At 38.2% G+C, this 22,016-nt stretch overlaps 1 protein-coding gene across 1 annotated transcript in view; it reads left to right on the top strand.

Moving 5' to 3' along the window:
• Mps1 (Monopolar spindle 1) overlaps nt 1-22,016 on the top strand; it is a 225,900-nt gene that overhangs the window by 72,435 nt on the left and 131,449 nt on the right. The window contains exons 3-4 of the mRNA XM_067138070.2: nt 5,243-5,342; nt 5,427-5,575. Of these exons, the coding sequence (XP_066994171.2) occupies nt 5,243-5,342; nt 5,427-5,575 (249 nt within the window). The remainder of the gene's footprint in view (nt 1-5,242; nt 5,343-5,426; nt 5,576-22,016) is intronic.

A 22,016-nucleotide genomic window follows, 5' to 3' on the forward strand; every position in this document is an offset into this window, starting at 1 on the left:
TAGGTTTAAATGATATATTACATGTCAGTGAGATATCTGTCGAAGAAGTGAAAATGGCTATTAACACATTGCAGACCGGGTGCCCTTCACCCCATGCACAGCCCTGTTCCCGGCCCCCTTTCTAACTACCTCCAAACTGGAGTGCATGCATTCAAATAATCTGCCAGAACTTCACTAGCCTTTGAAGGACTACGGTGTTTTATTCTGGAGGCCTTCGTGAATAGTAGTTGAAATGCAGGTAGGTAACTATTTGCTGAAATCTATTTCGGCTCATAGTTTTCCGAAATATGGGGTTTTCTATTAGGAGATCAGTTGGCCAGTAATCTTTCTGACACAATTTCTTCACCTGCTCTGTCAATATACACAAAGCAATTTTTTAATTTCCCTGCTAGGGACATTACTCCACTTTAGGGTTTTACGGGTTATGTTATGAGAATGTGAATTCTGCTCATAATATAAGTTTGTCTGCTCAGCTACATAATGAAAAAATCCTCACCAAACATAAGTCCTGCTAATTGTCCTATGTTTCCAGACTCATTAGGCCATACCTTTATACCAGGAGTACCTTCAAAGTTCTCTAGCCTAGATTCACTGTTGTCCATAACCCAGTTGTCAGAAAACACTACATTATTTACAGTATTTACAATACTTATACCCGTAACACAATTGTCAGACTCGTTCTGTGCCACGTGAGTTCCACACCTTGAAGATAAGGCTATCTCCTCGTCATCACTTGAAACATTTCCGCTAGAATATATTTCATCATCGAACTCTAAATATTCAGCATCACTTGGGCATTCGGAGCCTGTATCAGCACATAATTTGTGAATAATTTCATCCCTGTCTAAACATGTGCGATCCCTGAGTGCTGCCATCTTGTATGGCTCTTCAAACTTTGTAAACATGTTGTCAGGAAATGCAAAGAAAAGCTATGATATGAAGAATAATAGAAAATAAATGCGACTATCGATTGTGTAGAATCATACATAAGAGTTCTAGCACCCTTGACCTCCAAATAGTTCCGGTATATCTCAAGAGATAGCACTAAACTTCAGTCTGCTGCTAACACGACATAACTCGGGACCAGTCTGCAACGCTCGGCCAGGCAAACACTAGTTTTCTTGGGACCGGTCCGCAATGTGTTAATGGTAAACTAAAACCTAAAAGATCGAGTGATCCTGATGGCATACCTCCATATATAATTACGGCTTGTGCCGATTTATTGGCTAATCAATTAACTTTAATTTTTAACCTTTCTGTTCGCACTTCATCCTTTCCTGAGCAATGGAAAGTCGCTAAAGTTATGCCCATTTTTAAGACAGGCAGTTTTGTAACGATATCTAATTATCGTCCAGGGTGCATTACCAACGTTGTAGCTACGGTATACAAACATATATTGCACCGTAAGATTTATAACCAGTACCCAGTATTCGGGAGATAGTGAGTTCGCATCCCACTGTTGGCTGCCCTGAAGACGGTTTTCCGTGGTTTCCCATTTTCACACCAGGCAAATGGTGGGGCTGTACTTTAATTAAGGCCATGGCCGCTTCCTTCCCAGTCCTGGCCCTTTCCTGTGCCATCGTCGCCATAAGACCTATCTGTGTCAGTGCGACGTAAAGCCAATAGCAAAAAAAAAAAAAAAAAAAAAGAAAGATTTATAACCATGTTAAGATTGCTCTATGTGAAATTCAACATGGAGTTGTACCCAACAGATCAGTTATCACCAATCTTTTGGGCTATACTAAAAGTTTGTATGATACCATTAATACCAACAGAAGGACTGATGTTGTTTATATGGATTTAAAAAAAAAAGCATTCGATAAAGTCGACCATAGAATTTTAATTACAAAAATGTATAAATTTGTTTTTTGTAAACATTTGTTGCAATTAATATGTTCATATTTAAAAATCGACAGCAGTTTGTTTATTTTAACAATGGAATTTCAGATAATTTTATTAGTCCTTCTGGTGTTCCGCAAGGTTCAAATCTTGGACCTCTCTTGTTTTTAATTCTAATTAATGATTTACTAGACAATATTTGCCACTCTTAACTGTTTACTTTTTGCAGATGATTTGAAACTTTACAAATACCTACATTAGTGACCACCAAGACAGGACGAGTTCCGAAAGGATATTAATAATGTCATTTCTTGGTGTGATATTAATTATTTGTCTTTGAATGTTAGTAAATGTAAATACATGACTTTTACCAGGGGAAAGGAATTTGAAGTCCCAGCCTATCATATACGGGGGGAAAATTGGATAGGGTTTTAACGTTTAAGGACCTTGGTATACTTTTTGACGGTAAGCTAACGTTCAACTATCATCCGTACAATAACAAAGAATGCTAGCCGAATGCTAGGATTTTTGATGAGAACTTCGAGACCTTTTACCCAGCCCTCTGTACTGTATAAATTATATATTACCTTAGGATGGAGCATACTGGAATATTCTGTAATAATTTGAAGCCCGTATACAAAGCAACAAGTGAATGCTATTGAAATTGTACAAAACAAGTTTCTACGTTATCTTCATTTCAAAACTTTTAATACGTTTTGCCCTTTCGACCCATCAACTCAGTTCTTCTTCATTTCGAATCACCCATCTTTGGGGTACGTCATATCAATCACTTCTTAGATGCTTGTGCTCTTTTCTTCTCCCAATAGTTCTTCATTCTAACTGATCTCCTCTTCCTTTCCTCCTCTGATATCTGAATCGGTTTTCTGGTGTTCTTAACTTGGAACCTCTTAGTTTTGTCTTTGGTCACGGTTTTGGCTGTACCATTCTTTAACATGAGTTTGGTAATCTTAAGATCTCCGAGATCCGTTTCAACCTCCTTAAACCAATTGGGTTTAGCCTTTTTTTGTAAATGAAGTCAAAGATCTGTTTAGTTAATCTATCAACTCAGTTAAGGAATATATTTCAATTTCCTTCATTGAAAACCAGACAGTCCCTAATTTCTATACAAATACTAAGAAAAATTGTAATAGGGTGATTTGATTCCTTGGACATGTTAAAACTCATTTCATTCCATGTTCCGCAGACAAGATCACGCCAGCACCAATTATTTCACGTTCAAAGGTAAAAAACATTGTATCAGTCAAATTCACCTTTCATAAAAATGACAACGCTTTATAACACTGTAACAAAAGAAGTCGATATAATCACTGAATCAGATAATGAATTCAATAAGAAACTAGAAGCCTGCCTTTACAATTTGTAAATTTTTGATAATTCTGCCTTTTTGGTATTCATCATATTTCCCAGTGTACTCATTTGTGTTTTAAGTTTGTTTTTTGCATTGCCTTTTGCTTTTTATTACCGTGTGATTTCTTAGTGTTTTTTCATTTCTTTTAAATTGTAAATGGTATTATATATAATACTAATTTTGTTCTATTTTGTTTTTTGTTGATTTTTAACTTTGTTTTTTAAACTTTAACTTCATAGATACAGATTGTTACTGAATGTCAAGATGGTACTTTAAACCTGTCTACTTTCTGATAAATAAATAAATATCTAATATCCTCATAGACATGATAATCTTTTGGGATTTTGCCATGTCAGAGAAAACAAAGAGAAATTTTTTACGTTTCACAGAGACTTTGCTCCACGTCTTCAGAAAGAGAAGTGTGCCCAATCTTGTCCAACAACCATGAGGAGGTGCGCATGGTGCAACTGACTGGGTTAATATAATGCGAGGAGACTCGTACGGTCTAATGGACCAGTCAGACATTCACCAAGGTCTGAGGGTCAGCTGTCTAAAACTAACACTGTATTCCCTACAACACATGATTCAGAAAGAGTCCATTTGAAGGTACTGAAGGCGAGGGAACACGCTCACATGACCTTGAAGATAAGAAAACGTCTTTGACATGCATGATCAGTATGACTGTGCGCGCCCCCTCGAGGGTTAAGTAAAAATGGTGACGTATGCACTATTCTATAAATAAGGCTCTGTTATTGGTGGAGGGCTGAACATTTGACAACAGGTATGTTATAATGTAATATTGAACTTATGTGTTCGACAGACTGAAAAGGTTTTAATTTACATTTGGTGTGAAAATGTCACTTATAGTGGCAGAAAGCACATACATTTCAGTGGGTTTGGCAGACTGATATGTAATAGCAACTTCTGGGTTGGTGAGGGAAGCAACGGGAAAACATCTCGCTCCTCATTTTCCTCCTGGGCCTCTTCGGTGACACCTAAGCCATCTATAACAGCTGATGGTAGAGCTCTTGAGGATCAAACCAGCCGTAGGGCTGAATACTCACCATACATACATACATACTTACATACATACATACATACATACATACATACATACATACATACATACATACATACATATACAAGCTCTCCTGTAACTAAAATAACTTAAGCTCCAAAGTAAATCTAAGAATTAAAGTTATATTTTAGTATAAAATTTGTCGACGTAATCTGCTGGTATGTGTTGCACAATATATATGCTAGTTGGAAACACATTCTCAAATGTTCCACCATTCGTTTACACCATCCCAGATCCTAGGCTTGCCTTAATTTCAGTTACCAGAACTTTTAACTTGCATGCAATTCCAATTTCTCCGTTCTAATAACTTGATGACTTATTGGGAAACCCTGCTTCCATTTCTCCTGCATAAATTCAGTTACTTGCATTTCAGTTTTGTTGAATTTTCCTGTCTTTGGTCTACTGGATGCATCTCTTGATGCCCCAGCAGTTTTAAACTTTGGTTCATTTTTCTGCCAGCATCATATATTGCACTTGGAAATACCAAAATTTTTCGTAGCCTTTGTTCTGTCTCACATCAAACCTGCAATTTAATAGCTCCTGGCTTGGTAAGGGAAGCAACAGGGAAGTACCTTATAAGATCTCCCTCTGTTTTAGTTTGCTGGGACAAACACATGATCTGCTCCAACTGAAATAGTGATTAGAATTGAATGCATTAACTGCACAGGCCAGTACAGTTGGGCAATTTTGTAAATAGATCTTCACAAAAATGAATCTTGTGAAATGTTGGGCTGTGCATAAAAGTCGGCAACAATTTTTATAAATACGTTCTAATATTTAAAAAAGCATGGTCTTGTGTTTGGGTCAGTATGGTTGTGTGTATTTTTTGTTTCTATATATTAGTCATTTCAATAACAAGTTAGTTGTATTAATCAATGACAAGTGATTTTAATCAATACTTTGATAATTGTAATTTTCTTTCTTTCCCCCCTCCCCCTTTTTAAAAAAAAATCTAGTCCTTTAGAGCCTAGAACAAATTTTGCTCTGACGGTGAAGAATAAGGAATATTTTGTGCTCAGTAGACTTGGGTTTGGAGGATCCAGTCAAGTGTATCAGGTGAGGATTTAGTCTGTAATTCATGGAAGAATCATCATTGATAATCTTGTTATATTTTTCTGGTATTGTTATTCTTTTTTACAGGTTCTAGAACCAAAGACACATAATCTTTTGGCCATAAAGTGTGTCAATCTGGCTGATACTGATCCTGCTACAGCTCAGGGCTATCTGAATGAGATTGAGCTTCTGTCCAAGTTACAGAAAAGTAATAGAGTTATCAAGCTTTTTGACAAGTAAGTGTGGCTTTTGAACACTTTGCACTCATTTTTTGAAACTAAATTTATGCTATGAAGTTGATAGTACTTGAATATGAAGTGAAAATGGTAAAAGAGCACAGAAACAGACCACCTGTGTATGTGATGCGCTCCAGGAAACCATACCTTAAGTTGCAGGAAGGGCGAGAAATATAGATTTTTATATTTGAATACCATCTGTTAACTTGATCCTTGAACTAAGTGATAAAGGAGTGAGTGTGACGTGATCCTACACAAAAGTCTTCAAAAGAACCTTCGAAACAAGTTGTGCATAAAATGGGAACAACTTATGGGGATCCACCTTTTCAATACAAAACAGTGTTAAAATGGTTGAATTACAACATTTTAATTAGTAATTAGGACTAGTTTTAACGCCAATTTCTGCGTCATCTTCAAAAAAAATAATTTTTTTTTCCTATTTGTTTTATGTTGCACCGACACAGATAAGTCTTATGGCGACGATGGGATAGGCCTAGGAATGGGAAGGAAGCGGCCGTGGCCTTCATTAAGGTACAGCCCCAGCATTTGCGTGGTGTAAAAATTGGAAACCACAGAAAACCATCTTCAGGGCTGCCGACAGTGGGGCTCGAACCCACTATCTCCCGGATGCAAGCTCACAGCTGCGTGCTCCTAACCGCACGGCCAACTCGCCCGGTCAACCAGAAATTGAGGACATAGACACATATATAAATAAACATACAATGTAGTCCACTGGAACAATGTAACTCTGTTTAAATTGATTGAAATGGGCTTAGAGTTAAAATGAGTGAACATGAACTAGGAGAAATTTGACAACACTAAGTGAAAATGCTAACATTCATTCTCTAACAACATGTAATATTTTAAAATAGTTTCCTTATTAAAATCATTAAGAATTTGAGAGTTTGAATTGCTGTCACAAAATGTTCGATAGATGTTTTTTCACTCCTCAATACTCTCTCTAAATTTCCCTGCTTTTTCCCTCTTTCCACCTCCCACATCTCTCCCCCTGTCCCTCCGTCAACCCCTCCCCCTCCTACCACAGCACACAGTGCTTCTGCGACCCGGTGCAGTATACATTCAGTTTCTTCTCTACCACATGCCACAGCACACGTCGCCAGAGGTGAGTCCCACACTATCTCGTCACTTCCACGTAAAATACGCTCTGTTTTATTTTCCGGTACTAAATTTCCCTCTTTTTCTTCTTTTCTTCAAGTCCCGCATTAAATTACGAATTTCTTACAGGACCCTGGCACATAATATGACATCCACTTTACATACATAACAATAACAAACTTCAAATCACAAGTTACAGCACAAACCCCAAGTTTGGAAAAAAAACACCTCATCTTACTCTAATACTGTATATTCAGCCAAAAGGAGTCAATTGATCCTTAATTTGAAGAAGGTACACATCATACCCCTAAAAGAGTGATATAAGCCTCCTTCTTATATTAAATGATTGGTAATGCAAAGTCGAACCTGGAAGTTACATAAGCTTCTTTCTTGTATTAATTATTGTAATTTGTAACGCAAAGTCGAACCTGGAACCTCAAGTTCCTATTAGACTTGCAGAAAACAGTTTCAAAATGTTATGTTTTGTCATAAGAATGAATGTCATGCTATTAACTCAAGATTGAAGAATCTCGTACTCATAAGTGAAAAAAACATTTATCGAACATTTTGTGATGGAAATTCGAACTTTCAAGATCTTGATTTTAATAAGCAAACTATTTTAAAATGTTACATGTTAGAGAATGAGTGTTAGCATTTTAACTCAGTGTTGTCAAATTTCTCCTAGTTCATGTTCACTCATTTTAACTTTTAGCCCATTTCAATCATTTTAAACACAGAGTTACATTGTTCTAGTGCATTACTTTGTATGGTTATTTATATATGTGTGTATGTCTGTTCTCAATTTTTGGCTGAAGATGACGCAGAAATTGGCGTTGAAACTAGTCCTAATTACTAATTAAAGTGTTGTAATTCAACCATTATAACATTGTTTTGTATTGAAAAGGTGGACTCATAAGTTGTTCCCATTTTATTCTCAGTTCAATACAGATATATATGATGAAATTCGTAAACAAATTGTGCAATCTTACAAAACCATACTTTTTTTTTTTTTGCTAGGGGGCTTTACGTCGCACCGACACAGATAGGTCTTATGGCGACGATGGGATAGGAAAGGCCTAGGAGTTGGAAGGAAGCGGCCGTGGCCTTAATTAAGGTACAGCCCCAGCATTTGCCTGGTGTGAAAATGGGAAACCACGGAAAACCATTTTCAGGGCTGCCGATAGTGGGATTCGAACCTACTATCTCCCGGATGCAAGCTCACAGCCGCGCGCCTCTACGCGCACGGCCAACTCGCCCGGTAAAAAAACCATACTTTAAATTGCGTGGGAATTTAACAGTGGAGACTTCAGGTATGGTTTCTTACGAGAAGTTCCTACATTGTCTTCTTGTACAAAAATACGAAATAACCAGCTTGTGCATCAAAATAATATATGGTTACAATATTTTAGACATTTACTGGGCTGCATATTTTATAATTGGTAATTTTAAGTCTCCATACATCCGTGGTACAGTTGAAATGCTCGACCGTATAAGGGTGTGGGCAAAACTGAACTAGAAGAAAAATTCCTGGTGTCGTAACTTTAATGATTAGCCTACATTGGTTGAAATTAGTATAAAGGTACATGGTTTTGTGTGAGCAGAAAAAGTTTTACTTATTTAGTACTGCACACGTTTTGTCCCCTTCAGTATACAATCAAAACATACAAAATACATTCTCATTTTACTTTTAGCATTTGTATTTGAATGAAAAAATACATATCGTATACCTATCTTATACTTATATGGAAATTGATATAAAGAATATGTATAAATAGAATAAACTAAGGTAAACAGTAAACTTACCACAACAATGACCTAGTATGTTGTTGAACCTCCATTGTTCTTAATGACTGCGAAAATCCTCTTGGGCATTGATTGTACAAGAGCAGTGATCATTTCTTCTGAGATTGAGGTCCACCCCATTCAAATTGCAGTTTTCAGCTCAGCCACAGTCGTAAACTGCCGTCCACTGTGATAAACATGTCATCTTGCTAGGATCCTTCAAAAATTCTCTATTGGATTTCAATGTGGACTTCTTGATGGCCAGCTCATAAGTGTAAATCCTTTATCTTGAAACCACTTCTTTGTCTTGGCAGACTTGTGAATTCCAGCATTATCTTGGTGGAAAATTAAATTATCATCATCAAATTCCTTCAAACATATGAACCAATTCAAATTGCAGAATTTCTGTATAATCATGATTTAATTTTAGAGTGCAGCCATGTTATTTTAGAATTGCCTTTAGCACAGAATGCTGCCCAGATCATAACGCTGCCACTGCCAAAATTTCTACTGATCTGAACTTGTTCTTCTTTACAGAAATTATGCCAATAATATTGAAAACCATGTGGCCCATCTGAATTAAACTTCTTCTTGTCACTGAATACTACTTTGTTCCATTCTATGGTTCATGACATATATTCGTTCTTCAGCAAACTTCAATCTAGCCTCCTTGTGAGCACTGTTTAAAGGTGGCTTATGGAGTCATCTCTTGAACGCAAGATACTCGTCTTCAGCCAGGACTTGTCTAACGCGTCTGTAAATGACTGTTAACTGCAGATCAGCCGTTATTTGAGAGGAACACAAATTGTTGACTTCTGCATTACAGGGAATCAAGCACTCATCTGATGCTGGCAGTTTTTCTTGTCTGACCATATTTGCCATTTTGTCCATACAGTGCACCCAGTTTGACAAAATTATCATTAACACAACTTGAATGCTCTAATTCCTTAGTGATTTGGCGATAAGACAGGCTCGCTTCTTTGTACCCGTAACGTCTTATGACATAGAAAGGAGCTTCTCTTCTTACAAGAATGTGTTAACACATTGAAGATCGGATGCTTGAGCTTGTCACATACCCTGTGGACTGGACATTTTTCTACAGAGCGTACTAGGGTGCACACGATTATAAAAATCTTCATAACTATTAAACTAGTCAAGATTTTATCTTTAAAGTTGATGGACCTGTCTTCATAAAACCATCTTCAGCATCAATTCCTAATACATCGTCAATGTTTACATAGCTGTCGTCATCAGAGTCACTTGAATAAGTGAGCACACTGTCTAAATTATGGTGTGTAGGGGCTTGAACTTCCCCGCCACTATCACTCTCATATTTAGTTTCCACTAATTCACAATCACTATATCCATTTGAACAATCATCGGCATACAATTCTTCTAAAATATCGTTGTCACCTAACACTGTATTACGCGAGCACTCCATCTTGTCATTGACTGAACTGGCAGAAAGAAAGTCACGTCCAGAAACTAAATCAAAGAATAAAAGAAGGCCGTGAATAAAAGAAAAGTGGCAGATATTCATTTACGATTTATTCTACTCTGTGCAAGTCCGAAATAGATCAATATATTGTCAGGAGATGTCATAGGGAGACCGAAAACAATTGTGAATAAAACCGAGATTTCTCGGGGCCCGTCACCTGCCGGTGGCGAGCGTACTACGAGATTTCTTGGGGCCCGTCACCCATGTATTAAGTGATAATCGGAGGTCTTTCGCACCTGATGCTTTGAAGATGAATCTTGTCATACACTTCAATTCCACCTGTGGAGAAGAATGGGAAAGGTATGCAAGTTTGCACTATAGGCTCTGCCGCCCTGCCATAATGTATTGAAAGACATGTACTTAATTTGTTTCGTGGTGCTTAGTTTAAACTTCTTCGCATTTGAATAATATTAATGAAATCTTGGCTTAAACGTACCAAGATATTTTTAAAAACTATATTGGTTTCTAGTTTTCTCAGGGCGCATATGTTTTTACTTTTAAAATGTTGTGTTGTGCTATCTGATAATCTTAGCAAACTGAAAAGAGAAAAGAATCAAACTAATACAGTGACAGCCATATTACGATGTATAAATTAGTGAAAAAAGAATGAAAAGGGAATGTGCTTACCCTTACTTTGTTCCTTTAGAGCTGACTCCCTTTTTAAGTAACGTGGTGAGGTTTGGTGGCCGCTGCTGTGCATCTAGTGTTGTACCTGTGTAATACATCCTGTACAGGGGCTTGGCTAGCTCTGAGTTGGGTGAAGATGGAAGGGAAGGGTTAGATGTGTTCGTAAATGGAATTGCTGGGGTGGCCTTCTTAATATTGTAGGAGAGACATATGTTTCAACTTTATGAAGAATTTAAAGAAAGTAACTGTTGTATTTTGAAGAGCGTTTTTAGATTGTTCGATTTTTATTTGGACTGTGAATTTATTTTAAGGTGCAAGTTGAATGTACTTGATACATTCTGTGTATACAGTGTTTTTAATGTGTTAGAACTTGTTTTAAATGATTATTATGTTTGTGCACACCATCATCTAGACAATGTCTTATTTATGGCAATTTTAATTTAGACTATTTGAACAGCTGAAGATGGCTCCTAGGAGCCAAAACGTGTATTTTTTAATAATTATAATTGATCACTATGAGTGATTGTAAGGCTGTATTAATTTGGTGGATCTCCCCAGCCATTATAATTTAAATTTAAATTTCGGAGTCAAGACGGAACAAGGATGTAATTTTTAACTTGTAATTCCCGTGGTTCGAGGACTGGGTATTCATTACGTTGCCAATGTTCCTGCAGCTTACACACCACACACAACAATATCCTCCACCACAGAAACAGGCAGTTTCCTGTATACTACAGACACTGCCCCCCATTGTCTGAGAGTCTGACTTACGAGGACCACTTTAATTTTGCTCTTGCTTTTTTTTTTTTCCCCTTTCTTTTTTTTTTTCTTCCCACACAAGATATTTTAAATAAGACCAGTTATAATAGTTAAGTAAAGAAATTAAAAGCTTCGTTTAAATATGATGAAAGTTATAAATGGCTATTGTGATTCCTGTTACTTCCATTGTAGATGGTCAAGGATTTGTACATGAAAGTCCTTTTCTATCAGCAATGTCATAGAAAGTTGGAGGACACCACCTGTGATTAAATAACACTAGTATGTTTTTATTGTTCTCCCACCTATTCAATATAATACAATCTTAAAAGTTAGGACTTTGTCCTTATCAAAATGTTAACATAAAATTAAAACATTGAATGGTACATGTTTTGCCTATCAATTGTAGGCATCATCAGCCATTTTTTACCTTAGGAACAGATCAGGTACCTGATTGGGAATGACTTATGAATACTGTTAAAAACTATGTCTTGTAAAATGGATTGGAGATCGTTAAACAACTATTACGAAATAAAATTTTACAAAACATAGTTTTCCGACTCATCGGGTACTCCTAGGAAACAAACTAGTAAAAGGGCATAATTTTTGCCCTGGGACTCTACTATTCAACCCCCCTGCCGAAAATGACGAAGAATGTTCACGGATCACGGCTGTCTGCGGCTTGGTCATTCCAGCTCCGGAAGTTATGACTGTTAGATCAGCAGCGTAGTATTGTTCGTTAAAAATGAGAAAATATGTGGATTTTATTTCATCGAGTATTTCATATGAAAGCATTTCTTTTAATCGCGCCATTCCTCTGACGTCATTGTAATGACCTATGTTCATTTCAGTTGGGAAAACTACTAAGACAGTGTTTCTGAGGATGTAAAAAAGCAGGTGGTGAGCAAGTGTCTGCCATTATAATGAAAACTCCCCAACCTTATTGTGACTGAAGGTAGGCAAGCAGGCCTACCATTACAATGAACATTCCCTAACCCAGTTTTCATATGAGAAAAGACGTTTGGTGACTTCCCCATCACGTTTCTAGGGTAACGTTAAGAGCTATGCAATATAATACAATCTTGCTCACAACGTGTAGACTACCTGTATACAATTTAGAATGCTGTAGCGAAGCACGGGTACATCAGCTAGTTTGGAATAAAATTAATGTAGAATTTTATAAAAGTGAAGAGGAAGAAGCTTTTCTTATGAAACGACTCTTTTAAGGGTTGAATTTTGAGTTATTTAGTGAATTGTGGTGCTATAATTTGGAATCTGCCTAAATTGTAATTCTTTTTTGCTTGTGACTTTACGTCACCTCGACACAGATAGGTCTTATGACGACGATGGGATAGGAAAGATCTAGGAGTGGGAAGGAAGCGGCCGTGGCCTTAATTAAGGTACAGCCCCAGCATTTGCGTGGTGTTAAAATGGGAAACCTACCGAGCTTGATAGCTGTAGTCGCTTAAGTGCGGCCAGTATCCAGTATTCAGGAGATATTAGGTTTGAACCCCACTGTTGGCAGCCCTGAAAATGGTTTTCCGTGGTTTCCCATTTTCACACCAGGCAAATGCTGGGGCTGTACCTTAATTAAGGCCACAGCCGCTTCCTTCCCATTCCTAGCCCTTTCCTGTCCCATCGTCGCCGTAAGGCTATCTGTGTCGGTGCGACGTGAAACAACTAGCAAAAAAAAAAAAAATAATAATGGGAAACCATGGAAAACCTTTTTCAGGGCTGCCGACAATGGGATTCGAACCCAGTATCTCCCGGATGCAAGCTCACAGCCGCGCGCACCTAACCGTATGGCCAACTCACCCGGTAAATTGTAATTCTAGACCAGGGCATACTACTACTACTACTACTACTACTACTACTACTACTACTGAGTCTCTGCCGTAAATGTACACACTGCTCACTCAAAACAGTGCGTCAGAGTAGAGATCGAATAGCTGAAGTCTATGATGAACCAGTTTGTTATATACCAGCAGTATCAGGAAATATATGAACCAGAGGAATGGCATGTTAAAGAAGAAAGTTTTTCAACTCCCCAGCTAGTTTCCGCCAATATTCAGTCAGGCTGTTATACTCGGTACGCAGCAGTAAGCACATCTATCAGAGTTGAGTGGCACCATAAGAGAAAAAGAATATCACAACAAACAACGGTCAGTGTAATGTTATTGTTGATCAAAGTTATGCGCTTTCAATATTGTTGACCTTCACATTTCTTTATCTTCCGACTCTGAAATAGCACTCTTATTATAGTCGGTACAGTAAAATTGAATAAAACATAAATGATCGGAAATTGTATTCTCTATAACTTTGTTATATAGTACTTTTCAATAGGACCTGTAACATACGTATTTAAAAAATTAAATTCTAGGTCCCTTCCCCTAAACTACAATTTAATCCATGGTGAATAGAATTGTTTCTAGCTTAGACATAGTTGCTTACTCCCCGGCTCTATTTTCGTTAAATTCTGTTGATCCATTTTCGCGTGGCTCGGCATGGATATGCACTTGGCACCAAAAATACAAATTATGAATATCTGTGTTATCATAGCCAGTACGGTAAAAATGTATAGGACAAAATTTATCGGAAATTTAATTCTGTATAACTTTAGTTATGTAGTATTTATCGATAGGAGCACTAATAATATAAATATTTGAGAATTACATTTCAGACCTTCCCCTAAACTACCATTGCATTCGGCGTGAATAAAATGATTTAAAGCCTAGATTGTAGTGGCTCATCCCCCGACTTTACATACCGATTTTTATGAAATTTTCTTCAGCCGTTTTCTCGTGATGCATGTACATACAGGCAGACAGACAGACAGAAATTACGGAACCGAGCTCGATAGCTGCAGTCGCTTAAGAGTGGCGGAGATAGTGGGTTCGAACCCCACTGTCGGCAGCGCTGAAGATGGTTTTCCGTGGTTTCCCATTTTCACATCAGGCAAATGCTAGGGCTGTACCTTAATTTAGGCCACGGACGCTTCCTTCACACTCCTAGCCCCTTCCTGTCCATCGTCACCATAGGACCTATCTGTGTCGGTGCGACGTAAAGCAAATTGCAAAAAAAAAAAAAAACAATACGGAAAAGTAAAAAGTGTATTTCCTTGTTACTGTGGACATGACCGATACAGAAACACCATTATTTCAAATTCTGAGCAATGTATAGACAAAACTCTTATTTTATATATATAGATGGAAAGTAATAGTCATGGGTACCGAGCGAGTTGGCCATGCTGTTTGAGGCGCGCAGCTGTGAGCTTACATTTGGAAGATAGCGGGTTCGAACCCCACTGTCGGCAGCGCTGAAGATGGTTTTCTGTCGTTTCTCATTTTCACATCGGGCAAATGCTGAGGATGTACCTTAATTAAGGTCACAGCCACTTCCTTCTCACTCCCAGCCCTTTCCCCTCCCACCGTCACTATAAGACCTATCTCTGTCCATGCAGCGTAAAGCCAATTATGAAAGAAAAAAGTCATGGGTCCAAGTTATAATGGTCCAGTTGTTGCCTTTGTCAGTCTCACTTGTGTGGTGGTTCTCAGATGAGTTGGAGAAAGAATTTTCATCTCCAGAGTCGCACTAAAATCTGACATACCTGCATCATCCAATGTTGACTACACATCAGTATCACTAATCCGTTTCTTCGACTCCATTTCACTGGAAAACCATGGAAATACGTGATAAATATGCATATGGAAAAGCTACACTGGTGGACAAAAAAAAGTGGATCACTTTGTATAAAAACAAAATTGTAATTGTTTAACACCAATTATTATATGAAATGGTTCTATTAATTACATTAATCATCATAATCATCCTTTCATGTATTAGTCCTATAGAAGAACTGTTACGGTCTATACAAAAGATTTGCATTTTCACGCCATCTCTTCCTGGGGCGTCCCAGAGATCTCTTCCCACCGGGGCAGTAGTTTATGGCTGCTTTGTGAATCCTGCTTATGCCCATTCTGTTTAGGTGTTCTAGCCAATTTCTCTCTGGTATTCATAGATGTATTCCAATATAGGTCTGCTTTTAAGGTCATTCAGCACATCTGTATTTCTTTTGTGTTCCGACGTAGTGATTCCTGCTGTTCGCCGCATGTATTTCATTTCAGCTGAAGTTATTCTTCTTATCAATATGGGTCAAAAATTATATTTATCACATGTAATATTTTTCTCTCATCAGATTTCCTCGGGGTCCCCGCTTCACTTCCATAGCAAAGTACAGGTCTTGCCAAGGTTTTGTAGATTCTTGTACAGGTGTGTTTTTGAACTAATAATGGTCTAAAAACTTTATTGATGATTCCCAAACATCTGTTGAGTTCTGAGACTTTCTCGGGTATGTCCATTAATTGTTACATTAAAGCGGTTTCTAATGTGTATTGTGCAGTTTTGGAGAAGAATATGATGTTTAGACATCATAGATAAACTTAAGGAGCTGCTTTCCACCCCTAAGGGCTAGGCACTCCATTTTATTTCATCAACTAGCAATACAACTTTTCAAATTTTACGTTACTGGAGCAGAAGCTATTGATGGATTATCAGTGTGTTACAATATATGTCACAAAGGAACATTTTCCTTCAGTTTCTCTTACGCATTTGACAGGTTAAGATTCCTTTTAGCCCGAAAGATGTTGCAAGAGCAGTGCATTGGTGGATGATGGACACAGCATTCGTTATGTGGCTAATGCCATTGGTGTATCATATGGAAACATATGGACCAGGCCATCGGAGGTCTGCGTCTGCTGGGTATGATAGATTTCTGGTCATCGAAGTCTTCAGAGAACGCCAAAGTACTGCTGTCCAAGCCAGAAATCGACGCGAGGCATTAAGACCTGTAATTAATCTCATAATAGAACCGTATTAAGGATAATATATTAAAATTATAAAATTCTTTTATTAACAACCACCTACTCAATACACTCATTGAATTATAAAATAATCATGAGGCGTCTTAAATAATGGCTTAAATAACGGAACATGTTTCATTCGGCATAGCAAACATCATCAGCCGTTAATGTACAAAGACTAGGTCAGGGCCCGGAACTTAAGTGATCAAAATTGTTAAAAGAATAACAATGTCGTAATAAAAAGTAATATGATAACATTAGACTTAATGTGTAACAGTATGTACAGATCAACAGCGAGAATTTGTGGTGAAATACATTGAACGATGGTAGTCTGTGAAGTTAAAAACAATCGTAGGGTTGTTAAAGTAAAAAAAAACCAGATATTGTGGACATTTAAAATATACGTCAATGCGTGAAGCGTGAATTAATTGACGATGAAGTTCTTTCAATTGTGCAAAAATAAAAGTTGAAATAGAGTTAATTGAATAGTACGAGTCAAATAGAACCAGTCAAAAGGTGCATGACGACGTAACCAAGGTTGATATGACGTGATCTCCAGTAGTTGCAAATTCTGTAGGAGAGACAATCACAATGCCAGAAGGAAATACAAGTTGAACTAGTCCACATTCACGCACTAGCAATAAAATTAAAAACGTATACATTATAAAATATGTAAATAAAAGCAGCTTAATGACTGAATTGGAAAATACATACATTTTCTTGGATCAACATTTTAATAATAATAATAATAATAATAATAATAATAATAATAATAATAATAATAATAATAATAATAATAATAATAATTTGAATGATGTCCCTGAGAACAACAGCCCATTAATTGAACAAGTCCACAATTTACTCACTAATCTTAATATAAATCATAACAATTTCACAAAAATCTTCAATTATAAACCTTTAAATACCCCTCCAGTCGTCATAACAGATTCCACCTTACCCCCTCCCCATAATACAGCTCCGCCGCCAGCTTCCAGCACTCTCATTGTTGCGCCTACCCCTCCCGTCCCAACTTACTCTTTGCCTAGGCAAGCACACAGATACAACACACGCAGCAACGAGCATAAATTTAACAGACCCCCTTGAACGGCTAATGTCTCCGCTCAACGCTCATCCAACATAAGAGGTAAGCGATCTTAGTCTCCCATTCTGAACACCCTATTTTCAAGGCCCCAGTACATCTTTTTCCTTTTTCCATTTTCAGATTTCAGTGCACGCACTTGGCATCTTATTTTTACCGTTTTGGTCTTGAACTCCCAGCAAAAATGAAGCGGCTTCAGGCGTGATCAATCCTGTTCGGAAGTGTTACTACTCCATGTCTGCTACAACATATGATTTCTCTCGCCCGTTCTCACGTATCTATACAAGAGTGGGATTTAATTATTTCTTCACTTAAAAGAATATAACCATCATGTTTTGTTATATATGAACATTCTTATTAACTGACTGGCAGCCATGAGTTTGATATTACACTGCCAGCTCTGTGTTGTACCTTATGTTTTTAACCTCTGGCAACACGATTACGTGTTTTTTCTAACTCCGCCATGATGAACACTCTTATATATTTTCACTCTTGTTTTTATGTTTGAACATTCTGATTGACTGACTGGTAACAATGATATCCTAATGATTTTAATTATTTCACTACCAGCTCTGTATTGTAGCCTACTTTCTGTTCTTATCCTCTGTCTCAACTCGATTGTGTTTTTTCTCTTAGCCATGTTGTAACATTCCATGTTTTTTCACACTAGTTTTAAGCCTATTTTTTACAAATATAAATGTTGATTCTTAGGGTGCCATGTATGTGAAGGACACTAGGTTCAGGGCCCTGACCTAACTTTAGGCTAAGATTTATTTTTGGCTGATGATGCTTACGACTGTTAAGCGAAACATGTCCCATCTTACAATGCCTGTTGTAATGTTTATTTCCTAAATATAGGAAAGATAAGTATTGGAAAGGTGGTGGTACTTGTAATGCCGCTCTAAGGCTGAGAATGCCATCTTCTCACGGTCCTCTGGTCTTATTAACACCTGATGATACTCGGATCATGGATCTGATCCATGGTAGAAAAATACCGTGCTTTCCCTAAAGCATCTAAGAGCTCTGATATGAGAGATATCGGGAGTACTGTCCCTATCGTCACCTTGTTGAGCTCATGAAAATCAATGCACACTCTGTATTTCTGTTTCCCTGAAGCGTCCATTTTCTTTGGGACAAACAACAATGGCGCGGGCCGCGGGCTTTTGCTAGGTACAACTATTTCGTCCTCTGTCTTGTCAATCTGCCTTTGAATTTCCTCCTGTGAGCCTCAGATAACCTGTAAGGTCTCATATTAATTGGAGGTTGATTTTCCCTGACTCTGATCTCGTGTCGTAACAGATCAGTGTAAGTTAATTTATCCTCTTCTAAGTGAAAAATATCGTATGCTGCACAAATAGCATACAACTCTTCTCGGTCCTTAAGTGCCAAATGATCGACCTGTAATTGGTCTATCATTCTTTGTTCTTGAGATTTCGCGTTCTCCTGTTCTACTTGTGTTACTTGGTTCACTCTCTTTCGTTCGGTTCGCTCTGAGATTGTCGTGGGTTCAATCTGTTGTATAGGAAGTATGGGGCTTTCAAAATTTACTTCGGTCTCCCTCATATGAAGTACATTCACTGCTGCCTTGTGATTACGTGCCTTCGCCAAACAACTCGCTATGTATACCCCTGGGAAGATCTCTTTCTTTTCGATCACACCTTCAGCCACTCTTTTATCTGTTTTCACCTCAACAATCGTCTCTGTTCTGGGTTTGAGACAGATCGTGTGGACATGAATGGTTTTCATGGTTATGTGGTGTTGCTCACCCTTCAGTATGATGTAACCTTCTTTGAAATTTATTATGCTGTCTTTGAGTATGTGTCTGCCTATAATCCCGTCATACTTGAGCTGTATACCGTTATCCACTGTGTGAAAGTCCGCATTTGACTCTCCTATTGGAAGTCGTATGGTGCCCTTAGTTTGGATTCCCTCGGAACCTACCTCCTTCAATTCAGAGGCAGGTTCCCTAAAGATCATGGCTTCTCTTGGCACCACCTGTCTCTTTATGAGAGATACTTCTCTCCTGGTATCTAGTAAGAATCGAAGCAGGTTCTCCTGATCTCGCATTCCAATTTCCACAGTGCGTTCTAGTGCACTCAAGTTATCCCTGTTAGTAACACTTATCTGACATATTTCCTGTACACTTAAGCTCACTGGGTATCTTCAATCGAAAATCTCTACATACCCGTCTCTATAATTAATTACGCTCTCTTGCAAAAGGTCTCTCCTTATGAGGCCATCTAACGAGAGTCGAAATTCATCTTCGACAACATAAAATTCAGGGGAGGATTCCCCTATGTGCAGTACAATGCACCCCTTAGTGTGTGAATTTCCTGTCACACCTGAGAGCTCTACTACCGGTTTATAATTGCGGATTTCTTTCCTTGGTATACTTCTCTCCTGAATTAGGCTGATGTCAGCCCCCGTATCTACCAAAATTTTGAAAGGTTTATCTCGTTCTTTAGCATGCATGAGTATCGAACCCGTTCTATCATGTTCTCTTTGTGATTGATCCCTTTCTGTGATGAACTGGTCTCTATTAATCTGTCGCGGAGGATTGGGCGACTTTTCTGCACATCTCTGAGTTGCGCTCCTCCAAGGGCCTTTACTTCACTGGGACCCATCCTTAGGCCCATTATGGCGGTCCCTGTTTAGTTTAAATCTCTATTACGAGACCCTTTTCCTTTCGCATACTGTTTCGGCCTATCTACGTGTTTATTCCTTTCATGTCCCTTTCTCACGTTCTCCAAGGTTTGGATTTTCCGCTTTCGTTTGTACTATTCTCTTTTTGTTCCCTGAACCAACAGGCTCTCTGCAAGTGTCCCTTTCTTCCGCAAATGAAGCATTTTCTTTCCCTGAGTTGCTTCGGTTTTTCGCGGCAATGGGATTGCTTGTGTCCCGTTCTGCCGCAGTTATAGCATCGAATTATAGCACAGATATGAATTTTGCGTGACCTATTCTCTTCTTTCTCCCTAGATTTCTTTCTACAATCTTTTTCTATATTGGCCTATCTTCTGACAATACTGGCAGCTGGTAGCTTTCTGTTTTCTACAATCTCTAGCTATTTGACCCTCACAGTTACAATTATAGCAGATCACTGTAATATTCGCCCTTTTACTTGTTTGGGTATGTGTATGTCTTTGCTCTCATTTCTACGAGTTTCCTAACCTAACCCATGAGTTGCTGCTTAGCTTGCGCGGAAACTATTGCTGTTTCTTCCTCCTTGGCGATATTGACGGCTTGTTCTAACATTTGTGCGTCCCTACTCTTAATAAGAGACTGTATTCTCTCGCTTCTGATACCCTGTACAAAGCTGGCCTTTACTAGCTTACGTACTGCCCGTGCTTGGTATACTCTGGCAAGTAATGGTTCACCCTGGACCATCGCGTTCTGCAGTTTGGTTCCCATACCATCTATTCTGTGTGCCCATTGTGCTATGGTTTTGGTTTTACCCTGTCTAGCAGCAAACAACTGACATGCATAAAAGTCTGCTGTTCGTCTCTCAGAATAGTATTCTGCTAAAGCTCCTTTTATATTGTCCCATGTTTCTATATCGGCCCTTACCAATAGTTCGCTACGCGCATCCCTCGTAATTTTAGGGAATATTAATTTATCAAATAGTTCACGCTCTTCCGGCTTAACTAACCCTATCACCATTTCAACATTTTCACGGAATTCTTGTAATCTCTCTGGGTGTAACCCGTTGAACGCAGCCCCTGTGAGTTTTAAAGCTTCTGTCACTGATAAAAAGTGGGCATGCACACTTCCGCGTGCATCATGCATTACTTCTGCATTACTAGGGGTAAAACTAGCATTTCTATCTGACCCCTCCATTTTAAGTTGGCTTTTGACTCACCCTCTCAGAATAACCACTGGATTTCAAGCTGAATTGACTGTTCCCGACAGCTGCTACTATCAGCTTTCTGTTTCTTTGCTGGTTCTGCCTCCAAGTGACTCGAATTTCCTTCCTTTCCCATTGCTTTCCTCACAATGTACCTGAAACAGTTACAATTACAATTTAATTCACTTATATCCCCGATCACTAAGCAGTGCTTAAAGTGATTGTAATTACATTTGTATATATTCACAACAAATGAACACCAGAATTTTCTAGTAATTTATCGCAATTATTACGCCACATCTGCACACGTAATTTTTTAAGTCCACGTGTCATGTCCCTAGGGATAACAACAGGCTGAGTACTTGGGCTCAAAGTTCTGGGAGCGTATAGTCAGGTCGGCAAAGTTTGAATATTAATTATATTCTAAAACCCAAAAATATTCACACACATATATACAAATTACTTGTACAAATTTTAACACAACCTACTCTGACACCATTTAAATCTCAATCTCCTCTCAAACTTCAAATCTTTCTGAATGTTTTTAAGTCTTTATGTTACACACAAGAATAAGTATATTCACTGGTTGAATACTTAACTACGGAGTAGAATTGAAGCCCGTCCAGTTGAGGTCCTCTCTCTTTTTTTCTTCTACGATGATGTCCCTGGAACCCGTAACTTTTGCTGCGAGGTAACACTCTCCAGATTACGAATATCGCTAGTTTATGAAGCTTATATTCCAGCACCTACTTTGACTATTGGTGTGGTAATCCCCTGAGATCGCTCACTGACGAATCTCACTTATTTCAAGAGCTTAATATCCCTCTGACTTGCTAATGTTTTAGCTTCACAGTCGCAGCTCT

This window comes from Anabrus simplex, chromosome 1 (genome assembly GCF_040414725.1).
Source record: "Anabrus simplex isolate iqAnaSimp1 chromosome 1, ASM4041472v1, whole genome shotgun sequence".
Taxonomy (NCBI): Eukaryota; Metazoa; Arthropoda; class Insecta; order Orthoptera; family Tettigoniidae; genus Anabrus; species Anabrus simplex.